This window comes from Coregonus lavaretus (genome assembly GCF_964263955.1).
Source record: "Coregonus lavaretus genome assembly, chromosome: 17".
In the NCBI taxonomy this organism is placed as follows: Eukaryota; Metazoa; Chordata; class Actinopteri; order Salmoniformes; family Salmonidae; genus Coregonus; species Coregonus lavaretus.
In genome coordinates, this window is record NC_140004.1 from 42,378,735 (window position 1) to 42,395,768 (window position 17,034).

At 43.2% G+C, this 17,034-nt stretch overlaps 1 protein-coding gene across 1 annotated transcript in view; it reads right to left on the reverse strand.

Moving 5' to 3' along the window:
• Positions 1 to 1,728: 1,728 nt before the first annotated feature.
• Positions 1,729 to 17,034, reverse strand: part of susd2 (sushi domain containing 2) — a 47,747-nt gene continuing 32,441 nt past the window's right edge. The window contains 3 exon segments of the mRNA XM_084180611.1: positions 1,729 to 1,966; positions 1,968 to 1,980; positions 4,113 to 4,209. Coding sequence (XP_084036737.1) covers positions 1,832 to 1,966; positions 1,968 to 1,980; positions 4,113 to 4,209 — 245 coding nt within the window. The 3' untranslated portion in view covers positions 1,729 to 1,831.

Consider the following 17,034-nt stretch of genomic DNA (forward strand, 5'->3'; position numbering starts at 1 on the left):
AGACACACACTAACCTGTAGCACAGTGACATAGACACACACTAACCTGTAGCACAGTGACATAGACACACACTAACCTGTAGCACAGTGACAGACACACTAACCTGTAGCACAGTGTCATAGACACACACTAACCTGTAGCACAGTGACATAGAGACACACTAACCTGTAGCACAGTGACATAGAGACACACTAACCTGTAGCACAGTGACATAGACACACACTAACCTGGAGCACAGTGACATAGAGACACACTAACCTGTAGCACAGTGACATAGACACACACTAACCTGTAGCACAGTGACATAGACACACACTAACCTGTAGCACAGTGACATAGACACACTAACCTGTAGCACAGTGACATAGACACACATAACCTGTAGCACAGTGACATAGACACACACTAACCTGTAGCACAGTGACATAGAGACACACTAACCTGTAGCACAGTGACATAGAGACACACTAACCTGGAGCACAGTGACATAGAGACACACTAACCTGGAGCACAGTGACATAGAGACACACTAACCTGGAGCACAGTGACATAGAGACACACTAACCTGGAGCACAGTGACATAGAGACAAACTAACCTGGAGCACAGTGACATAGACACACACTAACCTGTAGCACAGTGACATAGACACACACTAACCTGTAGCACAGTGACATAGACACACTAACCTGGAGCACAGTGACATAGACACACACTAACCTGTAGCACAGTGACATAGAGACACACTAACCTGTAGCACAGTGACATAGACACACTAACCTGTAGCACAGTGACATAGAGACACACTAACCTGGAGCACAGTGACATAGAGACACACTAACCTGGAGCACAGTGACCATTAGCTGGACGCAACAGAACACAAAAACACCCATTATTTTGCAGTAATGCATTGCCACAGCCATAGACAACATTTTCAAAATAACAGAGGAAAAACAATTGACAGCCATTCTTTCACAATTGTATTTATTTTTCTTCATTGAATTACGATCAAAAAATTATTCCACCACAGTATCTATTCTTTATTCAATACTGGTACTTCATTTGAAGATAGAAAAAGCATAAGCTTTGCTTCAGTGCAATTGGCAGCCATTTGGTAGCCATTTGGTGACATGTTATTTCGAATGATTTTTGCTCAACCATTGAATGGAATGAACAAAAGGCAGTGAGCCCACACATGAGCTACATAACTTGTCAAAGTCATTCAACCTTAAAACGATCACGAGATTGACACACCTACGAGAGTATACGTCTGGGACCATTCTAAGTTAATAGGAAAATGGAGTGTTAACATACAGTAGATGGGATCTCAAAGTATTCACATAATATTGTTTCCGGCAAAGGAAATATAACATTTAGTCCTAGAAAATGTAGAGACCGTGAACAAACCAAGCAGGTCTGCTCTGTAAGCCTTAATTTACAGACCGTTATTTAAAGTAATCTGCAGTGCAATGTACACATGTATTACACAATGAGGACAACGCATCATCCCTGATCCACAAAAATTCAACATTGTGTAAAAAACATAATTTGCTACTACATTAGCGCACATCGAGGCCAGCTTAAGGGTGATGCAGTAGTAGGTTCATTTAAAATCACCTGGACAGGGAGAGTTACACTAGAGGACATCAACTATGTTCATATATCACCTTTCCATCCAGTTTCTCTTGTCTTTCTCTGAAATAAAGCAGAAAAAAAAAAATCTGAATCACCTTTACTCTCCACAAGGTAATGCCAGCAATACACAATATATAAAGAGAAGAGATAAATTGGTCAATATAAAGGTAGGAAGCAATACTGGAAGGTTCCGTCCAGTCAGTAGCCTGTTATACACAGACAGAGACACACATAACCCCACCGACCCATCTCCGACCCCCTGGGTGGTTTCTGACAGAGGGCCCTTGTCCTTCTTTGATGTGTCCTGCCGTGGCGGAGGGTGGGGAGGACTAGGGGCCTGTTGGGGCCTGCAGGGTAACCCTAGATGTGTCTGGAGCAAGGGGCTGAGGGCTGGGGCTGCTTCCGTCTCCACACAGCATCAGAGGAAGTAGCAGAGTATCGCGCAGACCAGACCAGACCAGGCACGTGTGTGTCCAAACATCAATGACAAGTGTGTGTTGACCCCAGGGAGGTGTCATGGTGTGTTTAATGGTATGAGTTTACAGGAATGCCTTTGGTGAGCTTTCCCATGTGTCCTTATACCTCAGCACGTAACAACATGTATGTAGACGTGTGTCCTGCTAAAGTGAGTGAGTGAGATCCCCCAGCCACACAGGTGCAGACCTTTGACACTTCTCGTCTCTTCTTACCTTCCCTCGCTCTACAGATGAAAGCAAGGTGATCATCAACCCTCATCAACCCTCTAAAAAACAGGGCAGGTGTGCTCCCTCTCCCCCTTCCCCCTCACGGGTGTAAACCATAGTCGTTCATTTCTCTACCTGCAGAACACAGGCTGAAACGTTTCCAAGTGCAGCTGGGAGCAGGGGCCATGACACACCATCCCTTTTCTCATCCATAGGAGAGTTATGGCGGGGGAAGCCCTCTTGAAGTCTATGAGGCCCATAAAAATAGGCCTGTCATTTGGTTAGCTAGCAAGCCCAGGAGCTACGGTAGCTGGCTTCTGTTCCAGTATAGCGTACTGAGGGATAGGTTTATCCACAGGGTGGATGGGGTTGTGTCCTAAACGGCACCTTATTCCTAGTCAAAAATAGTGCACTACATAGGGAAGAGGGTGCCATTTGGGACATACCTTGGGTCTATCCGCATATGAAGAGATACTGTATCGTTTGATCAGATCAGAAGGGTTTTATGAGCATGTGTGCGTCTGTGGTTTATGAGGTGGGGCTCAGAGACTGGCAGGTGGGATCAATGGTAATCATGAATCATCTTTTTCTTTGTTAATTTGGAATGAAGACAGGGAGATATCTTATCAATTTTATTCCCTATGTCTGTCTATAACATCTGTATCATATACACTGAGTGGACAAAACATTATGAACACCAGCTCTTTCCATGACAGACTGACCAGGTGAAAGCTATGATCCCTTATTGAGGTCACTGGTTAAATCCACTTCAATCAGTGTAGATGAAGGGGAGGAGACAGGTTAAAGAAGGATTTTTAAGCCTTGAGTCTACTGAAACATGGATTGTGTATGTGTGCCAAAAGATTGAAGTGCCTTTGTACAGGGTTTGGCAGTAGGTGCCAGGCGTACTGGTTTGAGTGTGTCAAGAACTGCAACTCTGCTGGGTTTTTCACGCTCAACAGTTTCCCGTGTGTATCAAGAATGGTCCACCACCCAAAGGACATCCAGCCAACTTGACACAACTGCGGGAAGCATTGGAGTCAACATGGGCCAGCATCCCTTTCGACACCTTGTAGAGTCCATGCCCGACGAATTGAGGCTGTTCTCAGGGCAAAAGGGGGTGCAACTCAATATTAGCAGGGTGTTCCTAATGTTTTGTACACGCAGTGTATATTGTCTATATAATACCCTTTGTGGGTTGAAATGAAGACCATTGAAATCCTATCATTTAATTAAATGAAGAAGACATTCAAAGGGATGAACTCTCAGCTAAGAGGGACAGGAAGAGCCTGGTATCATATCAATATCTTATCTATTTTATTCTGTCTGTCTGTCGATAACATCTATATTGTATAACACACGTTCCTATATGACATCCTGCTGAACATGAGATTCAGTATCCGTTATTGAACCGTTCAAGTTCAAAGCTGTGTCACTGTGATTAATGTCTGTTACCATCTGAAGAGACTAACTGCATATATAGTGCAGGTGGTTTGAAGAACGACGTCTGATTGAGTAGCATCGTCTTGAGACCTGAACATTTCTACTGTTTTTGGTAACAACCATCTAGGGATACCATGATGTTGAGAGGCACAGACGGCCCAGGTTTGAGACCCAATATGTTACATAATATGTTACTGTAGATCACTGCTTTGGTTTTTTAGCTAGAACGTGTGTCCATGCTGTGTGTGTGTTTGTGCGAGTGTGTCCGTGCGTGCGTGTGTGTCCGTGCGTGTGTGCGAGTGTGTGTGTGTGTGTGTGCGAGTGTGTGTGTGAGAGAGAAAGAGTGAACCCACCTTTTCTGTTTCCTGAAGTGTAGATTGATCATCACCCCCATGGTTATCAGAGTAGCTATGGAAAACACAGAACCCAGCACCACTCCTAGGACATTATCTGGCAAAGATACACAAACAACACAAACTATAATAATACATAGTGCTTTTCTCAAACTCAAAGACATGTTACACACAACAAACACATGTATCTCTTTGTGTAGAACAACTGTTCATCAATACAGTACAGGCAGAAGGAAACCAACGAACTACACAATATGAAGAGGTCTATAAACACACACACACACACAGAGGCACGCACACACACACACACACACACACACACACACACAGGCACGCACACAGAGGCACGCACACACACACACACACACAGAGGCACGCACACACACACACACAGAGGCACGCACAAACACACACACACACACAGAGGCATGCAAAACACACACACACACACACAGAGGCACGCACAAACACACACACACACACAGAGGCACGCACACACAAAGACAGACAAGCACACACAAAGAAAAATATAAAAATATATGGCAAACAGAAATCCAATATGGATGGTGTTAAGAGATAGATGGGATGTGTTGAATGGAGCTAAAGGATGGGACTAATAACAACTAACAACAACTAATAACAACAAGATAACAAATGTAAAGCATACTGTGTCCACAATAATTAAATAGATTATAGGTTGAGAGCTTTTGTGAAAGAAGACAGTTAGAAGGCATATAGAAGCAAACCGGATGGACATCATGAAAATGATCGGAGAGGTTGAGGGTAGAGGAAGTTGAGGAGTAAAAACATACAAAGTAGAATTATTGTAAAATTGACTGTGTCCATAAAATTTATATAGTATGTATAAGCTGGAAGTAGAGGCCTAAGCATTGTTGTTCACTAGTTTACTCCAATTAGGGGAGGGGTGGTGGGGTTGGAAAGTAATACTTTTTTATATGTATATACAGTGGGGGAAAAAAGTATTTAGTCAGCCACCAATTGTGCAAGTTCTCCCACTTAAAAAGATGAGAGAGGCCTGTAATTTTCATCATAGGTACACGTCAACTATGACAGACAAATTGAGAGAAAAAAATCCAGAATATCACATTGTAGGATTTTTTATGAATTTATTTGCAAATTATGGTGGAAAATAAGTATTTGGTCACCTACAAACAAGCAAGATTTCTGGCTCTCACAGACCTGTAACTTCTTCTTTAAGAGGCTCCTCTGTCCTCCACTCGTTACCTGTATTAATGGCACCTGTTTGAACTTGTTATCAGTATAAAAGACACCTGTCCACAACCTCAAACAGTCACACTCCAAACTCCACTATGGCCAAGACCAAAGAGCTGTCAAAGGACACCAGAAACAAAATTGTAGACCTGCACCAGGCTGGGAAGACTGAATCTGCAATAGGTAAGCAGCTTGGTTTGAAGAAATCAACTGTGGGAGCAATTATTAGGAAATGGAAGACATACAAGACCACTGATAATCTCCCTCGATCTGGGGCTCCATGCAAGATCTCACCCTGTGGGGTTTAAAATTATCACAAGAACAGTGAGCAAAAATCCCAGAACCACACGGGGGGACCTAGTGAATGACCTGCAGAGAGCTGGGACCAAAGTAACAAAGCCTACCATCAGTAACACACTACGCCGCCAGGGACTCAAATCCTGCAGTGCCAGACGTGTCCCCCTGCTTAAGCCAGTACATGTCCAGGCCCGTCTGAAGTTTGCTAGAGTGCATTTGGATGATCCAGAAGAGGATTGGGAGAATGTCATATGGTCAGATGAAACCAAAATAGAACTTTTTGGTAAAAACTCAACTCGTCGTGTTTGGAGGACAAAGAATGCTGAGTTGCATCCAAAGAACACCATACCTACTGTGAAGCATGGGGGTGGAAACATCATGCTTTGGGGCTGTTTTTCTGCAAAGGGACCAGGACGACTGATCTGTGTAAAGGAAAGAATGAATGGGGCCATGTCGTGAGATTTTGAATGAAAACCTCCTTCCATCAGCAAGGGCATTGAAGATGAAACGTGGCTGGGTCTTTCAGCATGACAATGATCCCAAACACACCGCCTGGGCAACGAAGGAGTGGCTTCGTAAGAAGCATTTCGAGGTCCTGGAGTGGCCTAGCCAGTCTCCAGATCTCAACCCCATAGAAAATCTTTGGAGGGAGTTGAAAGTCTGTGTTGCCCAGCGACAGCCCCAAAACATCACTGCTCTAGAGGAGATCTGCATGGAGGAATGGGCCAAAATACCAGCAACAGTGTGTGAAAACCTTGTGAAGACTTACAGAAAACGTTTGACCTGTGTCATTGCCAACAAAGGGTCTATAACAAAGTATTGAGAAACTTTTGTTATTGACCAAATACTTATTTTCCACCATAATTTGCAAATAAATTCATAAAAAATCCTACAATGTGATTTTCTGGATTTTTATTTCTCATTTTGTCTGTCATAGTTGACGTGTACCTATGATGAAAAGTACAGGCCTCTCTCATCTTTTTAAGTGGGAGAACTTGCACAATTGGTGGCTGACTAAATACTTTTTTCCCCCACTGTATATACACTGCTAAAAAAAATAAAGGGAACACTTAAACAACACAATGTAACTCCAAGTCATTCACACTTCTGTGAAATCAAACTGTCCACTTAGGAAGCAACACTGATTGACAATAAATGTCACATGCTGTTGTGCAAATGGAATAGACAACAGGTGGAAATTATAGGCAATTAGCAAGACACCCCCAATAAAGAAATGGTTCTGCAGGTGGTGACCACAGACCACTTCTCAGTTCCTATGCTTCCTGGCTGATGTTTTGGTCACTTTTGAATGATGGCGGTGCTTTCACTCTAGTGTTAGCATGAGACGGAGTCTACAACCCACACAAGTGGCTCAGGTAGTGCAGCTCATCCAGGATGGCACATCAATGCGAGCTGTGGAAAGAAGGTTTGCTGTGTCTGTCAGCGTAGTGTCCAGAGCATGGAGGTGCTACCAGGAGACAGGCCAGTACATCAGGAGACGTGGAGGAGGCCGTAGGAGGGCAACAACCCAGCAGCAGGACCGCTACCTCCGCCTTTGTGCAAAGAGGAGCAGGAGGAGCACTGCTAGAGCCCTGCAAAATGACCTACAACAGGCCACAAATGTGCATGTGTCTGCTCAAACGGTCAGAAACAGACTCCATGAGGGTGGTATGAGGGCCCGACGTCCACAGGTGGGGGTTGTGCTTACAGCCCAACACCGTGCAGGACGTTTGGCATTTGCCAGAGAACACCAAGATTGGCAAATTCGCCACTGGCGCCCTGTGCTCTTCACAGATGAAAGCAGGTTCACACTGAGCACATGTGACAGACGTGACAGAGTCTGGAGACGCCGTGGAGAACGTTCTGCTGCCTGCAACATCCTCCAGCAAGACTGGTTTGGCGGTGGGTCAATCATGGTGTGGGGTGGCATTTCTTTGGGGGGCCGCACAGCCCTCCATGTGCTCGCCAGAGGTAGCCTGACTGCCATTAGGTACCGAGATGAGATCCTCAGACCCCTTGTGAGACCATATGCTGGTGCGGTTGGCCCTGGGTTCCTCCTAATGCAAGACAATGCTAGACCTCATGTGGCTGGAGTGTGTCAGCAGTTCCTGCAAGAGGAAGGCATTGATGCTATGGACTGGCCTGCCCATTCCCCAGACCTGAATCCAATTGAGCACATCTGGGACATCATGTCTCGCTCCATCCACCAACGCCACGTTGCACCACAGACTGTCCAGGAGTTGGCGGATGCTTTAGTCCAGGTCTGGGAGGAGATCCCTCAAGAGACCATCCGCCACCTCATCAGGAGCATGCCCAGGCGTTGTAGGGAGGTCATACAGGCACGTGGAGGCCACACACACTACTGAGCCTAATTTTGACTTGTTTTAAGGACATTACATCAAAGTTGGATCAGCCTGTAGTGTGGTTTTCCACTTAAATTTTGAGGGTGACTCCAAATCCAGACCTCCATGGGTTGATAAATTTGATTTCCATTGACAATTTTTGTGTGATTTTGTTGTCAGCACATTCAACTATGTAAAGAAAAAAGTATTTAATAAGATTATTTAATTCATTCAGATCTAGGATGTGTTGTTTAAGTGTTCCCTTAATTTTTTTGAGCAGTATATATATATATATATATATATATATATATATATATATATTTGCGAGAGAAAAAAACATATGGGGGATTGGAATTGATGCAGACAATTACATTGATGGAAGTTACAATCTATCTGCAATATTAAAGCTGATCTAAACCCTAAAGAAAAGGCAGAAAACAAAAAACAAAAAAAACACACACACAAACACACACACATGCATGAAGACAGACAGGCAGACAGACACAAACACACAGCCATAGCATGCTCCCTGAAGTTTTCCAATTAATCTCTCCATATGGTGTTGAGCTCCACAAACGGAGTACTGGCCCTCAGATGCTGGAGCAGAGGCATCCTGAGTCCCACTGCCAGGCCAGGCCCAAAGCCTGGGGCACAGGTAGACAGGCGGTCCAGATAAAATACCTGCCTGTGGGCCTGGAGGCTAGGGGCCCAGGGAGACTGGTCTAACATTCCTCTGATCCTGGCTCAGTGCCTCAGGCAGATATCATATCACCCATCCTCTATTAGATATCATATCACCCATCCTCTATTAGAGATCATATCACCCATCCTCTATTAGAGATCATATCACCCATCCTCTATTAGAGATCATATCACCCATCCTCTATTAGAGATCATATCACCCATCCTCTATTAGATATCATATCACCCATCCTCTATTAGATATCATATCACCCATCCTCTATTTGATATCATATCACCCATCCTCTATTAGATATCATATCACCCATCCTCTATTAGATATCATATCACCCATCCTCTATTAGAGATCATATCACCCATCCTCTATTAGAGATCATATCACCCATCCTCTATTAGAGATCATATCACCCATCCTCTATTAGAGATCATATCACCCATCCTCTATTAGATATCATATCACCCATCCTCTATTTGATATCATATCACCCATCCTCTATTTGATATCATATCACCCATCCTCTATTAGAGATCATATCACCCATCCTCTATTAGATATCATATCACCCATCCTCTATTAGATATCATATCACCCATCCTCTATTAGATATCATATCACCCATCCTCTATTTGATATCATATCACCCATCCTCTATTAGAGATCATATCACCCATCCTCTATTAGAGATCATATCACCCATCCTCTATTAGAGATCATATCACCCATCCTCTATTTGAGATCATATCACCCATCCTCTATTTGAGATCATATCACCCATCCTCTATTTGAGATCATATCACCCATCCTCTATTAGATATCATATCACCCATACTCTATTAGATATCATATCACCCATACTCTATTAGATATCATATCACCCATCCTCTATTTGAGATCATATCACCCATCCTCTATTTGAAATCATATCACCCATCCTCTATTTGAGATCATATCACCCATCCTCTATTTGAGATCATATCACCCATCCTCTATTAGATATCATATCACCCATCCTCTATTAGATATCATATCACCCATCCTCTATTAGATATCATATCACCCATCTATTTGATATCATATCACCCATCCTCTATTAGAGATCATATCACCCATCCTCTATTAGATATCATATCACCCATCCTCTATTAGAGATCATATCACCCATCCTCTATTAGATATCATATCACCCATCCTCTATTAGATATCATATCACCCATCCTCTATTTGATATCATATCACCCATCCTCTATTAGATATCATATCACCCATCCTCTATTAGAGATCATATCACCCATCCTCTATTAGAGATCATATCACCCATCCTCTATTTGAGATCATATCACCCATCCTCTATTTGAGATCATATCACCCATCCTCTATTAGATATCATATCACCCATCCTCTATTAGATATCATATCACCCATCCTCTATTTGAGATCATATCACCCATCCTCTATTTGAGATCATATCACCCATCCTCTATTAGATATCATATCACCCATCCTCTATTAGAGATCATATCACCCATCCTCTATTAGATATCATATCACCCATCCTCTATTAGAGATCATATCACCCATCCTCTATTAGAGATCATATCACCCATCCTCTATTAGATATCATATCACCCATCCTCTATTTGATATCATATCACCCATCCTCTATTAGATATCATATCACCCATCCTCTATTAGAGATCATATCACCCATCCTCTATTTGAGATCATATCACCCATCCTCTATTTGAGATCATATCACCCATCCTCTATTTGAGATCATATCACCCATCCTCTATTTGAGATCATATCACCCATCCTCTATTAGATATCATATCACCCATCCTCTATTAGATATCATATCACCCATCCTCTATTTGAGATCATATCACCCATCCTCTATTTGAGATCATATCACCCATCCTCTATTTGAGATCATATCACCCATCCTCTATTAGATATCATATCACCCATCCTCTATTAGATATCATATCACCCAACCTCTATTAGAGATCATATCACCCATCCTCTATTTGAGATCATATCACCCATCCTCTATTAGATATCATATCACCCATCCTCTATTAGATATCATATCACCCATCCTCTATTAGAGATCATACCACCCATCCTCTATTTGATTACTTTTACAATTGTGACTTTTGTACTTTACACTTTCTCTTACTTGCTGTCTTTCAAACACATGCGTGTGTTTGGGGTACAGGACATTCAACACACACACACACACACACACACACACACACACACACACAGACACACACAGAAAGTGATAGTGCTATTAAGCCATTGTTTACAGCTAGCTAGTCTGTATGAGGGCTCTTAGAAGGCCAGTACTTGCTGATAAAGGTGGAAGCCTGAGAGGCTGAGAGTTAAACCCACATAACATTACAGTCAACTGAATCAGTGGAACAGAGATCAAAGGAACCTTGTCACAGACAATCTGTGTACATCCCAAATGGCACCCTATTCCCTATATAGTGCACTACGCTTGACCAGAGCCCTATTGGCCCCTCCTTAAAAGTAGTGCACTAAATAGGGAATAGGGTGCCTTTTGGGACGCAACCACAGCCATTCTATTTTTCCATTACGCTGCTTTAAAGTCAAGGAGAGTGACCTTCAAGTGTGCAGCGTCTTTCTACACGCTCCGTTTCCCCACACAGTTTGTGTCAATAAGGAGAAAGGAAAACATAATCACATGGAGGTCAGGGGATTTCAGAAGGTGTTTCTTTAGGATGCTGCAGTACCTCTAGAACTCTTCCTTTACCACCACTGTCCCACCCACACATTCTCTCTCTCTCTCTCTCCTTCTGTCTCTCTCCCTCCTCCACCCTTCTTAGGACACTCTCCCCCTATTCCACACTGTCCCTCTCTCCCTCCCAAGGAGATAAGGAGCACTGTGATTCTATCTTTCACACATTCCCCTGATGGACACATGACCTATGGCAGTGTTTTGCAGAGGTTACCTGTCGAGAATGATAAAGAGGTTACGTGTCGAGGATGATGAACAGAGGTTACGTGTCGAGGATGATGAACAGAGATTACGTGTAGAGGATGATGAACAGAGGTTACGTGTAGAGCAGGGGTGTCAAACTCATTTTAGCTCAGGGGCCACATGGAGGAAAATCTATTCCCAAGTGGGCCGGACCGGTAAAATCATGGTATATATAACTTAAAAACAACAACTTCAGATTGTTTTCTTTGTTTTAATACTATCAACATAAAACATAAAGCTGGAGCCTGAGGACAGTGTGTCCAAAATAGTACAAGCACAACATCTCTATTAATCATAAAACACCTCAAGTTTATTTGAAAATTCTAAAGAAAAAACACAAACACACAATGCCTCAGTGATTCACATAACTGTTTCACAGATCACAGAACTATATCAGGGTGTAATTTCTCAGGCAGAAATGTAGATACAAATAATGAAATCCTGTTCCCCAAACAAGTGCAAGAACCACAGAGTCAAGAATAGGTTAAATATACAAATAAAATAAAATCAATTAAAAACAATAGCACATCAACATAAAAACATATAAACATAAAGCTGGAGCCTGAGGACAGTGTGTCCAAAAGCACAACATCACTATTAATCATAAAACACCTCAAGTTATTTGAAATTCTGAGGACAAACAACACACAATGCCTCATTGATTCACAGAAGTATATCACAGATCACAGAACTATATCAGGGTGTCTCATGCAGCACTTTAAGTGGGGTTGCATAGTTTATTTGACTCCTGATACCTGGCATCTTTTAGCTTTCACCAGCGCATCAATATCAGGCGTCACATCCTGAGTGGCAGCCAACTTCAGGATGTGATTCAAGTGCTTGTGCGTGAGCCTTGAGCGCAGCTTTGTTTTATTTATGCTCATTACAGAGAACTTGCTCACAAAGATATGTGGTTCCAAACATGCACAACCGTTTTGCAGCGAGGGCTGTCAAGTTAGGGTAACCTGGCAAGAGATTCTGATAAAATGTGTCCAAGCCAGCTGCGGCAAATTTGCCCTTCAAATCCGAATCACACTGCAAGTCTATTATTTCAAGTTGGATGCTGACGGGCAGATCAGAGGGATTCACGGTGAATGGCGAACAAAAAACGTTGAAGTCTTTCTCCAGTTCACCAAAAATCTGAAAGCGTTGCTCAAACTCCCTTAACAGTCCCGTTATTTTATCTTTGAACCGCTTCATGTCTGCCACATGTTGGGTCGCGCACACATTTTTCAGACAGGGGAAGTGAGCTGCATCACCACCGGCGAGTTGCGTCTCCCACAATGACAGCTTCAACTTGAAAGAACGTATTTTACATTTACATTTTAGTCATTTAGCAGACGCTCTTATCCAGAGCGACTTACAGTTAGTGAATACATATATATTTTTTTTATACTGGCCCCCCGTGGGAATCAAACCCACAACCCTGGCGTTGCAAACGCCATGCTCTACCAACTGAGCTACATCCCTGCCGGCCATTCCCTCCCCTACCCTGGACGACGCTGGACCAATTGTGCGCCGCCCATGAGTCTCCCGGTCGCGGCCGGCTGCGACAGAGCCTGGATTCGAACCAGGATCTCTAGTGGCACAGTTAGCACTGCGATGCAGTGCCTTAGACCACTGCACCACTCAGGAGTATGCTGTCATAATGCTGTCATAATACTATCATAATACTGCGTGGCAACTTTGTTGCGCCCTTGCAGCTGTTTGTTCAAGTTATTCAGGTGCTCTGTAACATCCACCATAAATGCAAGGTCCTGCATCCATTCTGCGGAATTAAATTCTAACACTGGTTTGCCCTTTTCTTCCATGAACTGTTCAATTTCTTCTCGTAAACGCCTCAGCACAGCACCTCGGCTTAACCATCTTACCTCAGTGTGGTATGGCAGGCCATAGATGTGGTCTTTCTCTCGGAGAAGGCTGTCAAACTGACGGTGATTCAGGCTTCTGGATCGGATGAAATCAACAGTTTGGATGACCACCTTCATGACGTTATCCATCTTTAATGACTTGCAACACAAAGCCTCCTGGTGCAAAATACAGTGAAAAGTCCAAAAATCACGTCCTCCATTTGCAGATTGCACTTTCTCTCTGAACTTTGTCACAACGCCTGCTTTTTTCCCGATAATTGAGGGCGCACCATCTGTAGCCAGGCTGACAGCGCGGGACCAGTCCACTCCGACCTTGTCCAGCGCGCCGACGAGTGCAGTGAAAATATCAGCTGCTGTCGTTGTATCTGTCATCGGCACCAACTCCACGAACTCCTCGGTGATGGTCAATGTGTCATCAACTCCGCGGATGAAAATGGCCAGTTGTGCAACATCTGTAATGTCCGTGCTTTCATCAATTGCAACCGAAAACGCAATTTACTTTTTGCTTCAACTTGCTGTCCAAATCCACTGAAAGATCGGAAATCCTGTCTGCAACTGTGTTTCTTGTCAGGCTGATATTTGCAAAAGCCTGGTGCTTTTCAGGGCACACAGTCTCTGCTGCCTTCATCATGCATGTTTTTACAAATTCACCCTCACTAAATGGTTTTGAAGCCACTGCGATTTCATTAGCAATGAGGTAGCTAGCTTTCACTGCAGCGTCACTGATGTCTCGGCTGTGAGTAAACACAGACTGCTGTTTCTTCAGACCCACCAACAGTTCATTCACCTTCTCTCTTCTCCGCTGTCCTTGAAAGTTGTCATATTTGTCGGCATGAAGACTCACATAGTGGCGACGAAGGTTATATTCTTTCAGCACTGCAACATGCTGTGAACACACCAAACATACAGCTTTCCCATTCAATTCCGTGAATAAATAGAAGGATGACAATTTTTCTTGGAACACTCTGCACTCTGCGTCCACTTTTCTCTTTTTTGACAGAGAAATATTGGGGCAATGAGGGTGCCAACGCACATAATGTTAAAAGTAGAAGCCGTAATAAATATCGCGGGCAAAACAAAGTAGCTCATCCGGACTGGCTGCACTTGCTTGACCTATTTGCTCTGCCCCGGTATAAACAGTTTGCTTGCTTAACACAATTGCTATTGCACCATCCAGTGGACACAATTGGAACAGCAGTTTATTTTATTGAAAAATTGCAGCTCATTTTTATACTTTACAAAATCATCTCGCGGGCCGGATTAAACCTGTTTGCGGGCCTGATCCGGCCCGCGGGCCGGACGTTTGACACCCCTGGTGTAGAGGATGATGAACAGAGGTTACGTGTCGAGGATGATGAACAGAGGTTACGTGTCGAGGATGATGAACTGCCATTTTAGCTAAAGCTCAGGGAATGTCCTTTGGGTCACCGTGTGCCTGACAAATATCTAATGTGAAAAGCACAGTACGCAGTTTGTGTTGTTTACAAGCTATCACAAGCACACCACGTCTTCACTGTTTCATACTGTATATATAGAAGGGATTGCTCTTGTATCTAAACTGCATCTCTAAATAGGAGATTGTTTCTGTAGCTGTGACTGAGTTCATGAGCTTCCTCCATTGTGGGATTATTATGAGTTCAGAGCACTTTAGATATGGGAGGAGGACTTGACTGTCAAAATCTGAGGAGGAATACTGGAAATAAATATGACTAAGTATAAATAATACCTCCCCCTGTAATATGGAAATGGTGTGTGTGTGTGTGTGTGTGTGTGTGTGTGTGTGTGTGTGTGTGTACACACAGGCTGATTTCTCGTCTCTGCTCTGATCCAGCACACAAGCTTCCTCCCTCAGGTCTGTGTGACCGAGAGAGAATGAGAGATGCAGTTGAGAAATAATATGAAAAAAAATAGAAAATAAGTGAAGATAGAGAGCCTGTTTTTAATCACGATAGATTGTTTACTCTGAAGTCCCAGATAGGGACCTTGTTCATTCAGGAAGGCTCCCTCACAGAGACAGTGGTGCACAGGGATATGACAGGTTTAAATGTCTCGGACAGGATGGCATTTCAAGTTCTCCCCCTCTATACAACCTGCTTCTTCAATTCTCTCTCTCTCTCCTACTCTCCCTCCCCATTTTAGTCATTTAGCAGACGTTCTTATCCAGAGAGAGTTACAGGAGCAGTTAAGGTGCCTTGCTCATTTGTAACCGGCTCTGGGATTCGAAGCAGCGACCTTTCGGTTACTGGCCCAGCGCTCTTAACCACTAAGCTACCTGCCGCCTGTCTCGCACTTTGTGCACTGTGCCCTTTTCCCAAAGGGAAATAAACAGAGCGACACTTTAATTCATTGTTTTATCTCCTCTGCCACCTTCTCTCTCTCTCTCTCTTTTCCTCTGCTGCTGTCATTTCGCCTTTAATCATTTTCTCCTCCTTTCCTCCTCTGAGCGTGACTCGACCCAGCCCAATTCTACAACTTGAACTTCATTCTTTCTCCCGAGTCATTTTGAAGTTAAGAAAATCAAAACACATCCAAGGACTTTCTCTTTCTTTCTTTTCAAAACTTTCTCCACCCTTCCACTGCGTGACTCTCGTCTCCCACGCCGAAGAACATTAAAATGGATTATCATAATACATTAGGCCCTGATAAAGGTACATTCTCATACACTGAACCGGGTTCAAATACTATTTCCAATCATATCAAATACTTTATCTGTGGTTTATTGAGTTTGCCTGTGGCTATGAAACTAATAGAATTCCCAAAACGGCAAACCCCGCCCATCTGGCACTCCAGGCAGGCTAGAGCAAACGCTCAAAATAAACTAACGGTCAAAAGTTTTAGAACACCTACTCATTCAAGGGTTTTTCTTTATTTTTACTATTTTCTACATTGTAGAATAATAGTGAAGACATCAAAACTATGAAATAACACATATGGAATCATGTAGTAACCAAAAAAGTGTTAAACAAATCAAAATATATGTTATATTTGAGATTCTTCAAATAGCCACCCTTTACCTTGATGACAGCTTTGCACACTCTTGGCATTCTCTCAACCAGCTTTATGAGGTAGTCACCTGGAATTCATTTCAATTAACAGGTGTGCCTTGTTAAAACTTAATTTGTGGAATTTCTTTCCTTCTTAATGCGTTTGAGCCAATCAGTTGTGTTGTGACAAGGTTGGGGGGGGGGGGGGGTATACAGAAGATAGCCCTATTTGGCAAAAGACCAAGTCCATATTATGGTAAGAACAGCTCAAATAAGCAAAGAGAAATGACCATCATTACTTTAAGACATGAAGGTCAGTCAATACGGAACGTTTTAAGAACTTTGAAAGTTTCTTCAAGTGCAGTCGCAAAAGCCATCAAGCGCTATGATGAAACGGGTTCTCATGAGGACCGCCACAGGAATGGAAGACCCAGAGTTACCTCTGCCGCAGAGGATACGTTCATTAGAGTTACCAGCCTCAGAAA